Here is a 22,938-nt window from a genome sequence, read left to right as displayed (position 1 = left end):
AAGTACTCCAGATTTAAATTTCAGTTTAGATCAGCATAAAATGATGAAGACTTCTTGTCACATTGCTTCCTCTTTCAGCTGGAAGTAAGCATTTTTGCACAAGTAAGTAAAAAATAAATGCCTCCAAACAAGAAACACTCATACAGAATTCATCTAAGACCAGTATACCAATTAGTGAAAGAACACCATGAACTCCTAATCATTTACTGCTGTGAAACACATTACATTCTTATTTATAAGGCTTTTTTATTGGTAGCCATCCCACAGATAAACTTACATACACTTGGGATACAGCAGTAAAAGAAAAAAGAATAGCAAATGGTGAGGTAATACAGTTTACATAAGAATTACCCTCAAATCTTTGCAACTGAAATGAAACAGGAAAAAAAATCATAAACACAAATAATTATATTATTTGCACCAAAGATTCCATAAAAAAAATCATAAACACAATTTTTTAGTCCCATATTCAAAACTTAAAATAGTAAAACAATTTTCTATTAGTCAGTGAGACTAAAAAGGAAAAGGTTTTAAAGTTTGATCTATGAAAGAGATAGAAATATTGTATTAAAATGCAGTATTTTGCTAGAAGTGTACACCAATCTAACAGTATTATTAGCATTTAAGCATGTATTTTGAATTTTAGCTAGTTACTTATTTCCATTGCTGATTTTGCTATCATCTTTTAGCTTCACATTTCTACTTACATAAAACTAATTTTATTATGTAGTTTATACACAGTCTCTTATGTTTATTTACTTACCAACAGTATCACATGGTTCATCCTTATGTACACAGAAATCCTTCCTAGAATTGGGGGATGAAAGAAAAAAAATGTTAAGCAAGTCAAGCTGTTAGCCATTAACAACTGTGTAACCTATTTAGAAACATTTTTTACGGCTCAATGAATAAATACAGAACACCATTATCTCAACAAAGAACAAGGGGAGGCAAAGGCCGGGATTACACAGAGCACTTAAACTCCAGCTTATCCTCAGAGCGCATTTAATAATAGTCAGGTGACAAAACATGTACTATATATTCAAATTGCATTGCACCTAATTTCTATGTTCTTTTGGGTTTTGTGGTTTGTTTTTTTTTTTTTCCTTTTTCTGTGTCTTGAAAAGCAACATCTTGAAAAGTAACAAGTGTAAAGCTAGTATTACCCTTTCATTCAAAATGAAGATAGTTCCAGTGACTTACGTACGTTTCAAATGCAGCATTTAGATCAGTAATAGAGTCAGAAAGTTTTTATTCTAGCAAGTCAATGGTTAAGATCATAAATAGGAAAATTAGAAGAAGCATTTCTTCTAGGGTATCCCGTTATAGTAGTGAAAGACTTACAAAAATTAACTATTCTATCTCCAACACATGTTTTAGTCCAGTCACAGGTCTCTAAATAAGACTGCTCTATTGCATAAAGGAGAATAAATATCTCAATTGTGTCTTAAATATCTGCTTGGGATTCATTTTGAATTCACACGCGTTTTACTTCTTCTCAGAGACACACGACAAGTTATTAAAAGAGCAAAGGGAAATTTGTTTTTTACTGGAATATTTATAAGCAATGTTCATTTGTTTTTTTACTTTTTAAAAAAAGGGCTGCTGAGGTATGCATGAACCGGCAAGGCTGGGAGGGAACCAATGGGGAAAAAACAACAAAAGAACCTCAGATATAGCAACCCAACAAACAAAGAAGTTCTGCAAAGGGTTTCTGCTGTGCCACAGAGTAAGGGTCTCTGTTTTTAGGGAGAGACCATATGAATCAGAGAAATTTAGTTCTTATATTCTGTCTATGAAGGTACACAGATAAGACACATAGACTGATAATGATAATGATATACATACAGAGAAACACCCATTTTCGAGGAACAAAATGCAGGAATTGTTTGGTGTTTTAAATGAAAGACAATGACACTTATTTTTTTACAAAGCGTAACTACTCCAAGAGCTGTTTCTTTGCTTCCCACAGACTATTTCTACATAGGGATTTAGATCCAAAAGCAAGTTCTAGAGGTTGGCAAATTTCTGACAGTTGTTAAGGGCCACACAGATAGATGCACGGGGTTAAATAGCTTTTAATTAACCAGTCACCGTTACCAGATAATTCCATAGACAAGAAGAAGAAGAACAGCAGTGCTATAAATTTATAAAGTTGTGAGTAAAGTGATCAGGACAGTTTGGGAATACACTCAAAAGGGCCCTGGAAATTGAGCAAAAGGTGGTAAACAAAAAACTATAATCAGACACAGAAGAAACTTATTTTATTTTTTCAAACCTGCAAGAAATTGCTTTAATGCACTGGGTTGTAACATAATTCTTTGTTTTGTGCTATGTGACACAAGGGACTTATTGTCTTGTTAAGCAACATGACAGAATGATTAGAAATATGGGACTTGAGGTGAAGCAAGAGAACATGTGTAAAGACAATCTAAGGACATTGATTGCCTTCCAGACACACCCACACAACCACCATAAAAATTGATTGATGTAATAAAAAGTTAAAAAAAAAAGAAAAGAGAAAATAAATAGGTCATATCCTCATATCTTCAACTGTAAAAGAATACTATCTTACATTTTAAAACTGCCAATATCCAAGAGGTTTCTGCTCATGTAATAGCTTTCTTCTCATATACTTACTGAGCTGTTTTTCTTTTGTTTTCACTTCTTGGCTGAATCTGACTACGATTATGTTGTGCATTCAGGCTTTCATTGTGGGACTTGGGGGAAATGGTACTGCCATGATTTGGCAAGAGGGAAATACAGTAAACCATTCTTAGTTCCCGACTTACGTTGAAGGAATGCAATGCCTCCTTTAATTTCCAGGAATATGAATGCATTACATACATAGGCTCCTTAGTAAAGATTTACAGTTCTAGCTAAACCTACCAGTGACTCTCATAAAAATAAAGCACACTCTAAGTCTTCAGACAGATTATTTGCCTTCCTCCTTCTCATCCTTTCTCTCAGCAAAGCAGAGCCAAGATACTAAAATTACTGTTACAGCGTATAGAAGCTTTAGTGGCACCAGTTGGTAACCGAGTCTGTCAATGAAAGCAAGAAATGGTTAAAGCCCATTGTATGGGTATTCCAAGCAGTATCCAGCACAAAATGTCCATTATTTTAAATGGTTACTTTCGTACACATGGAAGAGAAAACAGGCAGGTCCTTACTCATGTGAAGGAAAAGAGGAGCTTTCACGCTATTCACGCCTGAATTCTGCACTTCAATGAATTGGCTAACCCCAGAAACAGACTGTAAGCAAGGACAGATAACCACTACTGCATTTTTTCATAAAATTATATTTAGGTAATAGATTTTAGTCCATTACATATAGAATTAGGAAAGACCTTCACAGCACATAAAGGCTACTTTTTCTAAATAAAAAGTATCTCAGTACATTGTCTTTGTTAAAATAAATCCTGATGTGTAGGTGGTATGTACAACAGAAGACAAAAAGAACAACAAAGGTGTCGGGTCTCACCCCCAGATTGGGGTGACCCTGAAAGATGGAAAAGTCCCTCTTCCAACCCGTGCTTTCAAAGAAAGACTCAGTAGTCTTCTGTTGTCCGGTCTCAAGGTTGTTTATTGTTGGTTATCTAAAAGATTCTTCTCCCTGAACTGCTGTGGCCCGTTCAGCAGCTCAGACAAAGGCACACTGCCCTCCCAGGGGGCTGGTGCCATCTTTTATATCACACATTACGTGTTAGATGTTTATACTTTTTCCCCAATACCTACTATCTATATTGAATGGTGACTTTCTACTCTAAACCAATCTGTGAGTGCCAACATCACCAAAGACATGGAGGCTAGGAAGGAGAAAGAAAGAGGACAGGACACACCCAAGTCCCTCCATCTTAGAACTCCTGACCCCCATGTACAAAACTTGGACCCCTGCGTACAAGGCTTAAAACCCCCCTGTACAGCACTCAAAAATCCTACCCTTCACTTCGTGACTACTTCTACTACAATATCTAAACTTTTGTGACTTCTTGTTCTTCCTGCAAAGTTGGTAAATTGTTCCATGGGTCAGATTCAAAGCCACAGGGGTTTCTGGCTGCATGCCAGGGTCTCAGATGCTTTTGACCTGGGTCTGGAACATCCGAGAATGTCTGCGGGACATTCTGAGTTCTGACACAAAGGAAGACTAAATTAAGAGTCAGACTTATTTTTTGTGAACAATTTCCAGTAACTTATCATTTTAGATAAATTTAATACTTGTTTTTGTCAAGTCAAAATATTGAAAAGAGCTATTTCTTACTCAGGCTGGTGTATCACTTCTTTCCATATGCTAGATTGGAGAAAAGAAGAAAAAGGACAGGTAACAGATTTTGGCAGTCTATCAGATTTTAATTCTGGTTGCACTCTACTCTGATTTCTCTAATGTAGGTATCTTGAATAACATCAGAAGTTAGACTGCTTGAAACTTCAGTCTAAGTTCTGCTGTTATTGATTCCAGGGCTTACAAAATTTTTGAGGCTTATTGCTCAAGTAGTAAGTTTCATCAAATCATAAGATTTTCATAAGGAATAGCTGCAATTAATGGTAAGTGTGACAAGTGACATTATCATTAAACTGCAAATTCCTTCACTTGCATTGTGCAAAGTGAATAACTACAACACTGAAGATGTTCTTGTCTCTTCACATAACAGGACATTCTGAAATAATTCTCACACATAAACCAAGCACACGTACTAATTAATAAATGCACTTTTAATGACAGTAATTAAATTAAAAATTATTTTGGTGTTAATGAACCACAAGAAAAATTACTTATTTACTATTTATTTGGGAATGAAAATAAATGGAAAATGGTACTAGTGTAAATGGTATTTCAGAAACTGTTTATTATTTTGAGGGTAAATCTCAAAGACATCAGTATGTACTGGTCAGTATATTTTAGAAAAAAAACAGGAAATAATATATTTAATTATTTGAAATGGTTAACAGATTACTTAGGCTCTCTAAAGCTGAACTGAGAATAAAAAGGGTGATATAAATAATCATATTATTATTGTTATATTATAAAGCTCACATTTCTGTCAGACTGAAAAACAACAGTTTGGAAGCGTGATAAGTTAGCAAAGAGCTGAACTGAATGTATCATTAACATATTGAAACAGATACAGAGTAGTTAGGAATCCAAGGAAGGTGCTTTTAAGTGAAGCCTAACAGAACCTAGACTTAGCATTAGCATTAAACCCCGATGCAGAAGAAAATACAGAAGCATTCCTGGTAAAGTTTAAAAATTAAATGCGTTCTGATACATACACATAGCAATCAAGACAGAACAAACTTTAAAGATAACTCATTTGAGTAAACTTTCTTCTAGTGTAGCCAAAAGTGGTCTCCCAACTTGATTAGATGAAAGAACAACAAAATATCAGTATTTGGAACCAGGCAGTAGAAAGGAACAGCATCCTTGGATAAAGATACAGGAAAATATCAAAATGATACCACTATCTCTGTCCACACAATATAGTGGCCACTTTTGGTGCTCATGCTTAAAAAAATGTACTTTTGTAAAGTGGAAAAGTCTGGAAAGAAGTGAGAGAACAATTACATAGAGTAACCTCTGTAAACTACTTTGAGACAAAGAGTTGTGACTTCAGCACAGCCTACCAGTATTTTCATAGGGAGGAGTTTTCCAACAGATTTCAGCAACAAAGGGTGCAAAGGGTATGGTTGAAAGCTGAAGTAAGAAAAATTAGAAATAAGTCCAACTGTCCATTCAGAAAGTAAATAACTGTGTCAATAATCAACTGCTAAACAGTTAATCTTCCTTTCTTTCAAATTTTTGTCTAAGACTTGCCTACCTTTCTTAAGGTAGAAAATTTTCACCAGAAAATTAAAAAGTAAAAATAACTGTCTGAATTTTGTGTTTGGGTCTCGCACTAGATCCTCAGAGATTTTAAATTCAGTTTAAGTCCATGTATTCCTATGGAACAGACCTGTACTAGTGAATGGAATGTACGCAGCCTAATTATTAGAGCTTGAAAGAGTAAGCTGACAGCAAAAGGTAAATTCACGCAAATTTTTCCCACACCCATTATTACAAGAATTATCACTTCACAGACTCAAACATCTTAAAAATGAAAAAACCAAACAAGCATAAGACAACTTAAAATTAGTGGGATTTTTTAAAATACACAAGGTAAAAATACAGGACTTCAATTTTACAGGAGATTCTGGCTTTAAAAAAAAAAAAAAAAGACTAAACTTTTTATTTAAATATTTTTTTCAGGTTTCCTTGCTTTCTTCTGCACCTGCAATCCAATTAATTAAATAATGAACTAAATAATTAGCAGAAAGGCCATGTGAGAGTCTCATGGTCTCATGAACTTCCTTGATGCATGCTGGTAGTGTCAAATAAACCAAATTATCAACAGAGTTGATAAATTGAGTACAAAATGGTCAAGAGAGTTGGCAGTATTGAAGTTACAGTGATGAAGACAAAATTAAGAATAATCTCATCTCTCACCATGCATTTGCAAGAATTCACTTTTCCAAAGCTGAAATTCACTAGGAGTTTAAGGACAGCAGTACCAGTTTAATAACCCAATCTCTATCTCAATATGTTTCAGCAATTTTGACTGCCAAACACTCCAGGCTTTTGGGGTGACCCTGTAATATCAGTTTCATTTATGCAGGGATATTTCACAGTCTTCCTCCTTTAACTTTCTTGAGGATTTATTTTTGGTTCAGAAAGGTAATAAAAATCAAAGTCAGAAAAATAACTGCATTTCTTCTGTTCACTGGAAGGTAATAGCAACACTTAAAAAGATCTTGTCTAAGCTTTGGGGAGAGTTCTGGATGGTTGAAACTATTGGAGTGAAACAATATTTATAAAATCTAAGTGCTGTTTACGGCATTAGGTACTTTATAGAACAAGGCACTTTCTTAGAGTGAAAGTGCCTAACACCACTGTTCCAATTATGTGTCACCCAGGGCAAGGAGATCTCCAATACTGAAGATCAGTAGGAATAAATGGCTGGTGCACACTATTAACATGGAATATCACTACCTGATGAATATGAGGAGAATCAGAGGTCTACTTTCTGTCATAAGGGCATGTGAAAATATCAGTTCTGAGAAGGAGAATAAAGAACTTGGTCCTTTTCTGTATTATTCTTCCCACACTTTTTCTTACAAACCACTGCGACACAATGGATTGACCGATGCACTGGAGAAGTAGCAAAATGCATAATTTTTAAGCAAAGAAAAATTCTGCCTAATTTTTGTAACCACACATTTATAAACTTCAAAGCTTTCATTACCTAATTTGTAATAGAGGCTATGTAAGAACCTGAACACCATCACAGAACAAGTGGGAATTCTACAGGCCTTTTCCTGCCTTACTTTCAGTTACCTCATTCAGGTCAAGCAACCTGTGCATATAGGAACAAGTAATGTCATATTAGGGGCCACCAAAACCAGGGCTTGTCTCTGCACATTCAGACCCTGTAACTTAAAAGGCAAGGAGGATGTTGATGCAACATGATGCATTTTTTTTCCTCAGGGAAATTATCTATCTTTTTATAGACAGATACTGTTTATAGATAGACTGTATCTATATCAGATAGATATGATACTATCTATGTAGTAACTGTGCTAATTTTTAACATATTTTACTGTGAATACAGTAAAACTTACTTGATAAAACAGGTATTTTTATCAAGACAGTCCTTAAAACACTTTTTACCTTAATTATCACATATATCCGACCTCCCTAGTAATCTTCTAAATAGGTTACACACTCTTACTGCCTTTCTTCTGCTTCATGGCACCCTACTTTAAAGAGGATATCATTTCATCAAAATTAGCCAATTTAAAGGGAAATGAAACAAAAATTGACACCATGAAACAGGGCCAAAGTAAATTGAAATGAATTGGTAGCACATACGCATCATTACAGTCTAGCTGGGCAGCAGAGAAAGCTGTTGGGAGAAGTTGGTTTTGCTTTCCTCCTTACAGAACAAATGCAAAAGTAAGTTTTGAAAAAGTACCTTTTTTTCTGAAAAGGCTATGATGGCCCTTTGGCTGCTGAATATCAATCTCTACAACATCCACATTACACTCTTTGTACTTAGGCATTAAAAATTAGCTCTGCAGAACACTCAATACTTCATTTCTAACTCTTGGTTACTATACAAAACTGGCACATGAAAGCACACAGGAAAGCTTTTACAAAGAACTCTTGCTGTTCTATTATCATGTGAGACAAAAGAGGAGATGTGGCAACTTTTAGGAGGGCTGCCACAGAATGTGTTGGATACTCAAAACTTCACACATTTACTCTAGAAACAGCAAGCAGTTGGTGTTCATCTGTATAAACAAAATAATTTCTCTCAATAAGCAGACCTGCTGTCCAAATGGAAGTTATGACACAGGAGCTTGTTCTCTGCTTGCAAAACAGAATGAGACTCTGAATTAACAAAACAGACGTGTAGAGCCACACATGGTGTTAGCTATACTATAAATTTGATTATGTGTAGAGGTAACCTGAATTAGCAAAACATTCCCAGTCAGAAAATTGCTCTGGTATGATTTATGAGCAGCTAAAGCAGCTCTCAGGTGGGAGGCAGTACAGTCTAGAGAATAATACCACTGAAAAATAAAAACATCAGAAGAACAGATCTTTAATTTCTGGCTCCAGCAATAACCGACTATCTGACATCTAACCAATCACTTCCCTTCTCTCTAGCTCAAATTCCATAAAATTGATCACAGACTTAATCCAAAAAATTGTATTTAAAATGACAGGTAAAAAATTGTAGACAACCCTGGAGAAAATCCAGACAAGAGGCATGAAAACAATCAGAGGGCTGGAGCACCTCTCTTATGAAGACAGGCTAAGAGAGTTTGGGTTGATCAGCCTGGAAAAGAGAGGAGCTCTTTTCACAACCTTCCAGCACCTAAAGCAGACCTTCAACAAGACTGGAGAGGAACTTTTTACAGGGGCATGCAGTGACAGGACAAAGGAGAATGGCATTAAACTGAAATTGGCAAGATTTATATTAGATATAGGGAAGAAATGATTTACTGTGAAGGTGTGAGACACTGGCCCAGGTTACCCAGAGAAGTTGTAAATGCCCCATTCCTGGAAATTCTAAAGGCCAGGTCGGATGGGGCTTTGACCAATCTGCCCTAACACAAAATATCCCTGCCCATGTGGTAGGGGGTTTAGAACTTTATGATCTTTAAGGTCCATTCCAACCCAAACAATTCTATGATTCTATGAAATCAAATGTCATTATTACAAAGCAGAAAAGCATCATAACATATGATCAGACCTTTGAAAAGCTTTTTTATGATTAGAATCACAGAATCCCATAATTGTTAGGGTTTGGAAGGGACTTCTGGAGATCATCCAGTTTAATCCTCCTGTCAAGGCAGGGTCACCTGGAGCAGGTGACACAGGAACATGCCCCAGTGGGGTGTAAATGTATCCAGAGAGGGAGATTCCATGACTTCCCTGTGCAGCCTGTTACAGTGCTCTGAAAAATCTCAATGTAAAGAAGTTTTTCCTCGTGTTGAGGAGGAATTTCTTGTGTTTTGTTTATGGCCATTGCTCCTTGTCCTGTCACTGGGCACCACTGATAAGAGTCTGGCACCATCCTCTTGGCACCTGCCTTTGAGATATTTACATTTATTAATGAGATCCCCTCTAAGTCTTCCCTGGACTAAACAGGCCCAGCTCCTGCAGTCTCTCCTCATAAGAGAGATGCTCCAGATCACAAATCATGTGTGTGGTCTCTGCTGGACTCTCTGCAGTAGCTCCTTGTCTTTCTTATACTGAGGAGCCCAGAACTGAACACAATACCACAGATGTGGGCAAAGAGAGGAGCAGGATCACCTTCCCCAACCTGTTGGCCATATTCTTCCCAATGCACCCCAGAATCCCCTTGGTCCTCCTGGACACAAGGGTACGCTACCAGCTCATGGTTAATTTGTCATCCACCAAGACTTCCAGAAATGCTGCATTAAATCCAAAAAGCTGTGTGGCCAAAAGCACTGACAGTTGAAGACATTTCTAGACCACTGACTCTCATTAACTTAAGTAATGCCTCACTTGCATCAGTTCAGAATGCCTTTGCCTCTTCCCATAAAGGCTCATTAAGCTGAAGATGAAACAATGACAGGAAAAAGGCTTTATTTTTCCTGACAGGAAAAAGCTTTATCACAAGCTTTATTTATTTTATAGCATCTTACTACTCATGAGATGCACCTTATAAGCTAAAGAATGCAGCCCTATGTTCACTCTCTTGGCCCATACAGGCTTGAAGCATTTGATACTTGCTCTAACTGTTACTGCCATTGTAGATACTGCTGGCTGCCTCAGCTATATATAAAAATAAGAGAGCCCAAGGTTTCTAGTAAAAAAGAGAATGCTGTTGTTCATTATCCTTGAACAGTCACAAGGAATATCTAGATGTAAGGAAGTCTATTCCCCTTTAGCCATCCTGATTAACCCAACACTATCTATGACACTCAGGCATCCTTTATGTCTTGGTCCAAGTTTACTCTTTCCTACTGCTTGCTTCTTTTCTTCCCCTTCTTTCTTTCCCGACCTTCCCTCCCTACCCTGCTCCAGACCCACAATGCACTCACTACTATTAAAATCAGTCTGGGGTCTTAATCTACAAAATTGACTTCTAGTCTGTCACTCCAAAAATATTTCCTGATGAGCTTATGAAAAGTTGCTGCAGAGAACATTATTTCTTGTGTCTTCCACCCAACTTGAAAGGAGCTTGTGAGAACTACATCTTAGTTCATGTATAAATGTGTAACAAAGAATGATCTGCCCCCTCAAAGCCCCAGTAATCCACAAAACTGACATACACATCAAATAGAGGAGGATGACACATAGTAAGAAGTGTGGGCTTTTCTCAAAAAAGAAAAGTGATTAAATGGTAAAAGTAGCAACAAAGCTTTCACCACAGACAGTTTGGACTTCTAAATTTCCTGCTTCCCGTAAGTGACTGGCTCTCCAAAGCAGGAAAATTTAGGGAAGCATTTTTCTGCTTCAAAAGACTGAAATAGACTATAGATATTAGAGCAATCAGAATGAAATTAATTTCAAGAAGAATGTATTATTTTTATTTTATATAGGTTCCCAGTGATAGTGCCCTGAATAAATGGCAAAAGACTGCATGTAGGTGTAAAGACTACACATGGTTTTAGGACACCATATCACTGACCAGCATTGGACTGCACAGTAGTATTCTGCTACAGCCAGTCACAGGAATTTTCTTTGGAAGGGAGCTCTGAAGGTTATCCAGTCCAAGCTCTGCCTCAAAAATGGCACTAAGTCCAAACCTAGGCTGGCTGAATGATCTTGCCTATGGGTCATGTCTGTGTGCTGGCTGAACACCAACAAGCATCCCCCCTGTGCACCACTTACAGATAAAACCATGACAGTCCCTGCTTGGAAGGAAAGAGGTGAACTGGAGGCCTATTTCCTTCTCAATGTTTGAAATGCCTGACACTTAAGAGCTACAAGGAACTGCAGATCTGGAATCATACCTTTGTGGCTGCAGGACACATACTGAAGATGTACGTGATGTACCGTCAGCACAGAGTGAATCACACCAGTTCTAGATCAGTTAAGAGGGAAGCATAACTCAGTAATGTACCTAATGCTGGTCTAGCTCTGAATGGTTTAAATATGCTTTTGTGTTTTGATTGAAAGTATCTACAGGTCAGGGGTTCTGCCTCTTTTAAATGAAGGCACATGGATGAAGGATTCCAACCTTTGCTATACAGATAGGGCCTTAGCTATATAGCCAGGAAGAAACAAAAGAGTAACCTGTTCATCACTTCAAATATTTACCATCTCAGAAATACTGCTTTCTGCATCACTTTTAGCAACACTATATCACCAACTTTGAGATCCAGATGCCTCAAAATGCTCCCTTCCTCACTGCAACTAAATTCTTACTATATTGGCCATCTACTTTGATCTACGTTAACACTAGACCTCTGCCTATTTTTTAATGCTCATCTTTCACTACTTTACCTTGTTATCAGTATAGCTGCATCAACTGAAGTAATGTCTTCTCCCCAGCTTGTTGACATTTCTAAGTGAATATCATTTTTCTTGCCAAATTCTTCATGTTGCCATTTACAAAAGCTTTCCAACATTTTTTCACCATGATGTCCAATATACATATCTGCCTGGAAATGAAAAACAATTAATGTTATTAAAATTAGGATTCTATACACAGAATTTGGAGGCTTTTTTTGACTGAGCTAGCAAAAATATTCTGCTTTTTATGGCATAATATGTCCGTGACAAAACAACTCAAACTTCAGGTGCTGAGACCACTTTCCTTACATGTTAAAGATAGAAATGAAGACAGTGCATTGAGAGTGTACATGTGTACATGTGTGCCAGACTTCACCCAAACTCTAGTCTTATTTATTTCCTGATTCCTCATTATCCATGGTAAGGAAAAGTACAATGATGTTAAGATGCAGAATGTGAACATGAAATGATATTATTCCAACTGCTGAGAGGAATTGGAGAAATAAATTACTTATGCACTGGAAAATTATAATATTTTAGATTAGATTATTGGTAAGGGAATCCCACTTCCTTATGAACTAAGTGCTAAATTAGCTTTTTTTTTTGTCTAGGGATTAGACAACAAAGAACATCAGTCCTTCTTCTGCAATCCAATGGATTTAAAGGAGATTATTTTTCTATTAAGATATATGAATGCACAAAAAGCAGAGCAGAAGAAGATTTTGCTAAGATCTACCTGATTTCCACATGGAAACTTTGACTGACTTTTAATTGCAAGAACAGATAAGTCTCAATACATGCAGCACATAAATTAGGAGAAGATTAATCTTCACTGGGGCTGCTTGTCAGTGGAAATCACTACCTAATATACGAAAGCTAACAAAGGAAATTTTTTAACCATTAAAGTTCATAAATATAGCAAGCTAAGTAGCTAAGTAGCTTTACCCTCTACAGGCTAAGACAAGTGTTATAAATACCTACTGGAGTCTCATGAAGAAGGACAAGTTTAGTCACCCGAAGATTTACTTGTAATCCTAGACTCTTGTGTTGGAAAAGATTAAAAACCTAAGAGAGAAAAAAAACAAACAAAAAAACCAATAAATAAGAATATGAATTTGTATTGCATATACACTGAAAATAACAGAACCCCAAAGAACCTCAAAAGCTCTCATATTCTACTGTGAATGCTTTTATTTTCTGTAATCTGAAAAGAACATTAAGATAATATACTGTGTTGGTCTTCTGAAGTGAAAACAGAGCTTAGGCAATATTCATTCTGGGAACATAAAAAAAGACCCTTTCCTCTCAATGGCCACAATCACTTTATAAACTGTGGCCTTTTTCTCCAAATATTTACACACACACATTTAATACTGTTCACATGGAAATTTCTATTCATTTAAACCCATGATCTTGGACTAAGTGGTCTCAGCCAACATCTAACTCTCTAATTCTTCCTATCATTCAGAATAGTTAAAGCTTATATTAATTTTTCAGCTTATGCTCCTTCTTTAGAACCATGTTTCCTTGTATATTACACATGTATTTTTCACTGCTTTATGCACTAAATGAGTACACTACAGCTCCAGACAGAACTGGAAGGGAATGTAATTGTCCAAATTCATAATTCTTTCTTTTTTCCACCACCACTGACCACACAATGCTTTCCCATAACAATGTCATGTCTTCATATAAAGCACAGGTCACGAGAAACTAATGTACAATATCCCAACTTTTACAATAACAGCATGGGCTTCTAACCTAAAAGTCATCTTGTTCTCTTACCTCTAGGCGTCCCTGAGATGTATGACCAGACAGTGTAGACAAGCCTGCAGCACTACAGTTTTCTGCTGCAAAACATACAGACTAAATCTTTATAGCCTGCTGATGGTCCTGTTTGACTATGCCTTACAGGTGCTCAGTTAGAATCACTAGAAGGAGCAATGAAATCAGCCTGCGATGCATGTGTTGTTGGCAAAACATCAAAATTAGTTTTAAATTTCCTACCATGTTTAAGATGGTTAGAATAAATCTTCTGGCAGCATCTGTTCCATGATACGAAACCATAGCTGGATCTGCCACCACAACAGTTTCTATGCTGTACTCTTGAGGCAACTTGTAAGAGTATCGCTTTCCTCTTCCACTTTCAGATACTTTCTGAGTCTTGGATTTTCTTTTATCTGTAAATCAAAACAGTGCTTGAGAAACCCATCCTTCAAACTACCCCTGCAGTACTTTTTAGAATTTGTTACCCTTGCTTTGATTATAACCCTCATTATGTGGAAACTAATAGCTATGGACTTTGATATGTTACATTTATTTGCTACTGCCAACACTAAGGCTCATACTGAAGGTCTCTACTATGTATAAATATTAGCTCATACCAAGAAAGCAGAAATTATATCCATCTTTTCAAATAAAGTCAGAAAGATTATTTGCAGCCTTTCAACAAATGTATTTATAAAAAGGATATGTGTCTCTTACTTTGGTTTGTGGGAGAAAAGAAAAGTAATAAAACCAAACCTTGAAACAGGCCTCCAAATTTACAGAAAACTAAAAATGGAAAATATGTTATGTTTATTGTAAGGTTGAGGTTATTAATGGTATTAGTTTTCAATTTCCCCTCCAAAAACCCAACAAAATCCCCCTTACTACTATGATACATGTGAAACCCCCCCCCCCCCCCACTTAATTACATAGAAACAGTTCAAGCCAGAAGGTGGTCAGATTTACATACAGGCATTAGCAATGCCATTGTAAATAATCTAATTTAAAACAAAATGAAAAATTAAACTCATTGTTGTAATAGCCAAATATTGTTAGATCCTCTTGAGAGGATGTAAAACTTCTGTGACTGATCTCATTGAAACCAAGTAAAGTTTTTTGAAGCATTCACAATGGAGTATCAGCCTTTCTGTGATGAAAAAAAGTGATGTTTGAGATGAAAATTATGTTCTGAAAACAATCAAATATTCAAAAATTTTGAGATAATGTTTTGCAATTCAACCAATCTCATCTCTAATTGGCAAGTTTCTGCGGTATATTTTATAATACATGACCACTCTCCAAAAATAAGTCACTCTTCAGGACTGTCAAAATCCAGGACATCCCTCTGGGTGCCCTGGATGGCCTGAGCCGCTGCAGGGGGCTCTGAGACCCTGGCATGCAGCCAAAGACACACGTGGGGTTTTGATCTTAGCCCGTGGAGCAAATTACCAACTCTGTATGAAGAATTACAAGCCACACACACAAGTTTAGGTATTGTAGTAGAAGTAGTCAGGAAGTGAAAGGAAGGATTTTTGAGTGCTGTACAGGGGGGTTTTAAGCCTTGTACGCAGGGGTCCGGGTTTTGTACATGGGGGTCAGGAGTTCTAAGATGGAGGGATTTGGGTGTGCCCTGTCCTCTTTCTTTCTCCTTCCTAACCTCCATGTCTTTGGTGATGTTGGCACTCACAGATTGGTTTAGAGTAGAAAGTCACCATTCAATATAGATAGTAGGTATTGGGGAAAAAGTATAAACATCTAACACGTAATGTGTGATATAAAAGATGGCACCAGCCCCCTGGGAGGGCAGTGTGCCTTTGTCTGAGCTGCTGAACAGGCCACAGCAGTTCAGGGAGAAGAATCTTGTAGATAACCAACAATAAACAACCTTGAGACCGGACAACAGAGGACTACTGAGTCTTTCTTTGAAAGCACGGGTTGGAGGAGGGACTTTTCCATCTTTCGGGGTCACCCCAATCCGGGGCACGAGACCCCACACAGGATAGTGCTAAAAATGAACTCACAAAGTCAATTAACTCACAAATTAAATTTAAAATATAAAATACCAGTGGAAGAGGGGTCTGTGATTTAAATATACATGTAATATATATTTTATGTAAATATAATGCAGATACATATTTTTCAATGTAACACATATAAATTATGCACACTTTAAAAAAGTTTTCTATCCTTTTCTGAATCATTCATAAAAAGATTATACATTTGAATGATTTAGGCCATCCCACTACATATGAGAAGGTCTTACTGATCCCTCTACAACTGCTGGCAGTGTAAGACTTACTAACATAGTTACTAAAAGAAATAAGTATGTATTTTTCAGAAATAAATATTTGGTGTTTGATGACCTAGAAGTAGAAACAGCTTATAAATTCAAGCTATCTAAAATAAAAGTCTCTTATTTTGATCCTTCAGACACTTGCTTAGCCTTATAACTTCTGCTACACTATAGCTTAACTCATGCTTGCTAACTGTGGATCTACAGCCTAGTTTATAAAATATTATGTGTGTTTTCATCACTCTTTTGAGAATAATTTCTAATGAAACCTCAGTGTTATTTGTGCCAAAAAACCCACCTCCTATAAGCTATTCAACTATGGCTTAACATAGAAACCACTAATGTAAGGGTAAGCTATAGGTCTAAGTTTAAAAAGTAAACTCATGAGGGTTGAAAAACATCTCTTTTGACCCACCTGGTCAATCTGCCTTCCTCCTAGGCACAGTGCAGTTTCCAGCAACGGTTTATTTACTGTTCACATCTTTGTAAAAGACAGTAGCCAGCGATTAAAAACTTTAAATTTAATCTTAGCATGTACAGAGAATTCTCTTAGCACATCTCTCTAAAAGTCATAGCTAGTAGTGCATTTCAGCTCAGAACTGACAGTCCACAATAAAATATATCATTAGGCTAAATACTAAGAACACTCTGGTCCCGCAAGCTGTTCAAACCTCTTTCTTTTGGGACTGTAGTGAATGAGAAGACTACACAGCTCTCTAGACAAGCTGTCTGCCCATCATTTGTCTGCCTTAGATATCTCTCCCATTAACAAACCAATGGACGATCTGTTCTTGGCCAGCCAACCTTTTCCAAATTGCTGGCAGAAATCCCCATCATGTGATCTCCTTTATCTGAAAATTGTAGATCTTTCCTAAGAACTTTAAATAAATTGAATTAGTAATTTTGGTACTACTGGTATTCAACTGCCACAATTGCTGTCAGATAACAAGCGAAACAGGCTTTAGGCAAAAACTCCTGTTTCTTTACATATTCATAAATCAGTAAAAATTACAAAAAAACTGGTCATTATTAAGGCAAAGTATGTAAGAGATAACTGCTGAAAAAAAAAAACAGATACATCAATCGTTCATGTACTAACAAGATAAAAGACAGACTAAAGATGCATAAATTCATCTTACAAATTTAATTACATTGCCAGAATAAAAAATAAATTCTACAGGAGAGTTCTGTGCAATCAGACTTCCGTTTGTGCAACTATGTAGAATAAGAAGATTTCATATCCATACACTACTTAAACTCAGTTGACTGAAAGGAAAGCTAGGAATACTGCATTACTTCAGCTAGGAGGCTAAAAATACTGCAGCAAATACATTTGACACAAAATAGGCAATTAAGTGAAAACAAGCAGAAATGTTAATAAAACAATAACCCCACTTCAAAAAAAATTTGGAGCCATCTACTAAAATCACAGGTTACATAAAGTATCTAAACCAATATTAAGAAGAGGCTGTGACTAGAGGACTCCTGGACACCTTCAAGTCCTCAGGCACAAAAGCATTTCCTGCATATATGCAGATGCAGTCCAGAGTACAGAGGAATCACCATCACTCCCCTGGGGGTAACCTAGTCATACAGAAATTGCAGAATTCTACCTACACAGGGTATTTTCAGGAGCTTAAGAAGCCATGAGCTATACCTCCACTATAATTTGAATAGGGATTTAAATACTTTTCTACAGAGCAACAACTTTTTTCAAGGAATAGAAATTAATATCTCAAGTAGCACCAATCTCCATTGTATGCAATCTCAGAGATTCACGACCAAGACCGCTTGCACATTTTATTGCATATTTTATCACATATAAACAGGCTCTAGAGCAGGAATCAACACAGATCTCCCAGCTGACTGCCCAGTCTACACGCTACAAAGTAAGACTTCTGCTTTTGATTCAGTGAAACTTAGTAGGATTTTCCTGCAATATTCCATCATTCTAAGAGGAAAAGCACACTGGTATCTCAGGACAGTATATTGTTTATTGCCAGAACTAAGAAGTAGAAGAGAAGTCTTTGAAATTCAGAAGGGATTCAAAATTCACATTTACCGTATCCTGGGTAAGAGATTTCTATTTTCCCAATATGCCCCATGCCCTCACCATGAGTTCAGTTTACCATACAAACAACTTCAGTTTGGAACAAGTGCTTCAGAGCAGGTAGAAGAAAAAAACCTTAGCTTCTCAACGTGGCCCTTTGCTCTAATTACAACTGCTTCTCTCACATTTTTTTCTGTAACATAGTTCTGTACTGGTTTCTTTTAAAGGTTTCATGGGCCATGTACTAAAGAAAGGTGTGGAGGGTAAGGCCTGTGTATGTGCGACTGACTCACATACGTAAATAAATCATACACATTTTCAACAAAAGGATATATGTACACACCGTCAACAACCAAAAAAGCAACTGCTTCTGTCAGTATGATTCTCTCCCTCGCCTAATTAATAAGAAAACCACCCCATTCACAAAAACAAGTTCTTTGTTCTCTCCAAAGAAGTTTGGCTGCATAGCAACTTTCAGTCCAGCCCTCAATGGTAATGGACAACAAACAATACCTTCTTTGATTGCCTCTGCTAGTTCTCCATGAAAAGCTATTATTCCCAATAGTGATCCTTCAACACCTTCAGCACAGACATTCATTCCTTCTGATAATTACAATTCATCACTGGCAATACATATTTGCTTGATAGGTAGCCAGCCTTTGAGATCAATTTGGATCAAAAGCAGCAACAGAAATACCTGTTTCTATCCTGACACACAAGCACCTTAGGAGCAAGAGATATGGTTCATATTGCTGAAAAGTTGCTGTGTTACCAAGGTTGTAGCTGTTCTTTGCTGTCACAAAGTTACACCTCTACCATAAAGGCAGCTGAGACTATCTCAGAGCCCCACATACTCATCTGCTTTATTTTTATTTAATTGATCTATTTAGCTTATTATTTGACATAGAATTTTGAAATACTTATGTAAAGGCTTATTTTTCATGCTTTTATTCACTTTAGGGCTGTACTATGTGTGCAAACATGCATGTGTGTAGCATGTGTCTGTAGCATGAGTATTTTGGTGACATTAACTAAATTCATGTCACACCAACTAATTGCTCTCAGCACAGACAGAGCTTTTAAGCATATAACTTACTGCAGTCACTCTTAGTAAAATAACCTGTAGCAATGGAGTAAGGGACTGGTCTTGCTAGAACAACAGCATTGGTTAGAAAGTGCAGCTGTTTATACTCCCTGGCAATAACATTGTGTCAGAAGATGCTACTCAGTTATGCACAGCTTGCACTACTTTGAAATTTTAAACCTGGTGGTAGATATAATGAAACCTCCTTCAAACAGATGTTCGATTCTCTGTTGACAGATTTATAACATATCAGAGTTTGGAGATTATCACAGAGCTTGTAAGATTATCACAAAAGATAAATCCAATTTTAGAGCGTAAGAGAAAGTGAAAGGATATTTGATAATTAACATCACAGAAGAGTCATGTCCTTATGGACAAGATTGCATCTTAATCCATTTTCATACCCATCACTGTTTGCTACTTTGTCAGATACTCCTCCCCCCTTTTTGCAGTGCATACACCATGCATACTTTTCTTTTTTTCTTTCTCATTCCCATACACATGCAGGCATGCATACTCTAACTCACTTTTCTCTAACAGGGAGGAATAAACAGCTTTACTTAATGTGAAAAACTTGTGATAATACAGAAAGTTTGACTTTCAGATAAGCAGTGTCAATGTAATACAAAGCCTAGAATAGTAATATGGAGCAAACCAGAGGAAGCTACATGTAATTTATTTCATCTCACTGCAAAAAGAGCCTTGCTTTGCTAATTTATCTTTGATTTCAAACTCTGAACGGATGCCTAACTATTAAAACAATACTTCCAAAATGGAAAAAAAAAAAAAAAAAACAAAAAAAAACAAAACAAAAAAAAAAAAACCAACCCCAAAACCTGTCACGTTTATTCTCTAACTATATAAAAAGGACAGAGCAGTATAAATGTTCAGAAAGGATCAGACAGCCATGAAAAAGTTTATGCTGGAAATGATCTCCAGAGGGCAGCTAGTCCAACCTCCTGCTCAAGTCAGGCCAAGTGTCAGAGTATGATCAGCTGTCTTAGAGCAATTTCTAGACATGCTTTATAAATATCTGAGGATGTGGACTTGACAGCCTCTCTAGGCAACCTGTTACAGTGCTAAGCATTCTTGTAGAGATTTTATTTTCCTTATGGAAATAGAAATTTCCTTGAACACAAGTTACAACTGTTGTCTCTCACAGCATACCTCTAAGGAATGTCTGGCTTCGTCTTTTCTCTGCAGACCCTTAGGCACCAAACAACTGCAGCTGCATCCTTCCTTTATCTTTCCTTACCTGCTTGAAATAACTTAGTTGCTACTGCATCATCCCAAATGTCATATAATCCAGCCTCCTAACCATTTCAGTGCACTTCTGCCATCTTCTTTGCATTTTGCTGGGATTTCACTTACACATGAAAAATAAGCCTAAAAATGTGCACTCATTCTGGTTTATTTCCTAGGAGAAAAATAACTTCTCACAACAACATTAGAAACACCCTCAGCTCATGCTGAGGTCAAAGGACTGACATGTCTTCCATCCCTTGAAGAATGGCAGCTGATGATGAAGCAGAAAAAACAAAACACGATCTTTCACAAAAGCCATTTTTTCCTTCCCCAGTGAAAACTATGAAGTCATCACTATGTGCCAAACTTCTGTTGAAAACCTTCTACTTCAACAACTTGTTCTACCTGCCATTGAGAAAGATGTATTAGGATTGTTTCATACACATCTAAGTGTCATTCATAGAACAAGAACACTTATAAAAAGCACAGAAAACAGAAAAATTAAGTACCAGCATTGCACATGTTAAGTGATTAAGCAGCTCTGATGACAGGGAGACACAATAAATTATTAAGTTGAAATTAAGAAATGCCCTAGAGATTTTTACTTTCAAATACAAATGCATTTTAAGAAGCAGAATCTATTCCTAACTCCCTCTCCCAACAAGTAACATGCCACCTCAGAGTCCACTGTAGGGTACTGCTACAAGAATAATCAGTTCTGCTTCTGTCAAGGTTCTGTTGTAACTACTATCTACTTTTCTTGAAAATATATTTGCTACATTACAGCTTTGCAGTGTGATTTTTATATTACCTGTAACAACACCACAGTAATGATTCTGAGAAGGTGGCTTTTCAGAAATTTTCTCCTCTACGGACCTTTTTCGTCTGTACACCCTGTGTGCATGTCCTGTCACAGCCAAAGTGCGATTGAGTGGCTCAATAAATATGAAGTCCTCATTAATCTGTATAAACCCCATCTGCAAAGGAAAACAGAAGGAACATATAAGGTAAGAGTTTATTAAGTTGTGCACAGTCCTGCAGGAGAAAAAAACCCCACAACACTCCATTTAAGGAAGCACTTTGTTTTAGTAACCTTATAAGCAAAGTGAGTATCTTTTTATTTTACAAGTTTTCTACTTAAATGAACTAGAATAAATTTCATTTATTTCAGCTAAATCTGGGTGGGTGGATGGCCACATGCCAGTAGCATATGCACAGTAAAAGATACAGAATGTTAAAAGTTTACTTTGGGAGACCCAGGAAGTCATTTATATATGTACAGTATGTACAGAAAAGTCCATACATTGGTTTTATTATTTATTACTGTCACGTTTTTAGATAACTATATTTAATGAAATAGCGGGAACAATGTAAGGCATATGAATACATCCTGAACAAGGGTGAGGAGGGAAAAGAAATCTTGTGGCACTCTTTTTACTCTTTTTCAAACTAAAAGAACTCAAAACTATTTTTAAAAGGCAGAAATCCCTTCCTGGTTTCCAGCAGTTACACAAGAAAAATATTTGAATACAGCCATTTAGTTGGTTAACTCTTCCCCTGTCCCAACATATTTGTACACACAAACACATATGAAAAGTTAACACAACAGATGCACATCTAATATTTACAAGGGCAGAGCAAGAGCTGAAAAAATACTATAAAACATACTTATATAAATACCACACATATAAAACTCAGCAGAAGCTGTTAAGATGCCAATACAAAGAAGTTCCTATCAAGAGTAAAGCTGGAGACAGCAAGGTTTGTGGGGTTTTTCTCCCCACATGAGCAAGACTGACAGTTAATTTCCTCATTCTCTAAACTTTAAAAATTTATTATACTGTTTTGCTACAGAAACAAAACAATGTGATATATCAGGCTAAGAGAAGCAGAGAGCTCTTCTGTATATTTTTATGTAGCATCAATAGGGAGAAATAGAAAACAATTTTGTTTCTTCTGTAATCATGTAGGTGCCATTATCACATTGGATATCCTGTCTGACAGATGAATAAACCACCCAAAAATATTCTGACCCAAGGAAAAAAAACAAAATCAAAATTTTTGAGCAGTACAAAACACAATTTCATTCAAACACAACACCTCAAAAAAGAAAAAAATCCAACAATCTTTTGCACAATCACATAAAATAAATGTGAATACACACACTTATTTTTTCAATCAGTTACAATAGCTAAGGAATGCTGAACAAATGTCAAAAGGTCATCATTAACATTGCACACAAACACAACTGTATCTGGGGATTTGGCTGTTCCTTTTCCTTTTTTCACTTACTTTTTAGGTTCAGTTCAGCAGGAGCCTTAAATGTCACATACTAAAAGATTAGCTAGCTACATATTGCTAAGTACTTTCTGTACACGTACAAGATAATGCTTCTTGAAAAGTGTATCTTTAAAAATACTACTTTTACATAACAATTATATAAACTCCAAATTACATGAAATTAATTTATT

General features: G+C 36.5%; 1 protein-coding gene across 2 annotated transcripts in view; it reads right to left on the bottom strand.

Moving 5' to 3' along the window:
- ADAMTS19 (ADAM metallopeptidase with thrombospondin type 1 motif 19) overlaps positions 1 to 22,938 on the bottom strand; it is a 130,237-nt gene that overhangs the window by 83,629 nt on the left and 23,670 nt on the right. For both annotated transcript variants that reach the window (XM_038125015.1, XM_038125016.1), the window contains exons 3-7: positions 21,279 to 21,444; positions 14,036 to 14,208; positions 13,010 to 13,093; positions 12,020 to 12,177; positions 764 to 807 (exon numbers count right to left, since the gene is read on the bottom strand). In XM_038125015.1, coding sequence (XP_037980943.1) covers positions 764 to 807; positions 12,020 to 12,177; positions 13,010 to 13,093; positions 14,036 to 14,208; positions 21,279 to 21,444 — 625 coding nt within the window. The remainder of the gene's footprint in view (positions 1 to 763; positions 808 to 12,019; positions 12,178 to 13,009; positions 13,094 to 14,035; positions 14,209 to 21,278; positions 21,445 to 22,938) is intronic.

Source organism: Motacilla alba, chromosome Z, assembly GCF_015832195.1.
Source record: "Motacilla alba alba isolate MOTALB_02 chromosome Z, Motacilla_alba_V1.0_pri, whole genome shotgun sequence".
Lineage (NCBI taxonomy): Eukaryota > Metazoa > Chordata > Aves > Passeriformes > Motacillidae > Motacilla > Motacilla alba.
Note: the sequence above shows the minus strand (reverse complement) of the source record. Positions and strands in the feature narration are given on the sequence as shown.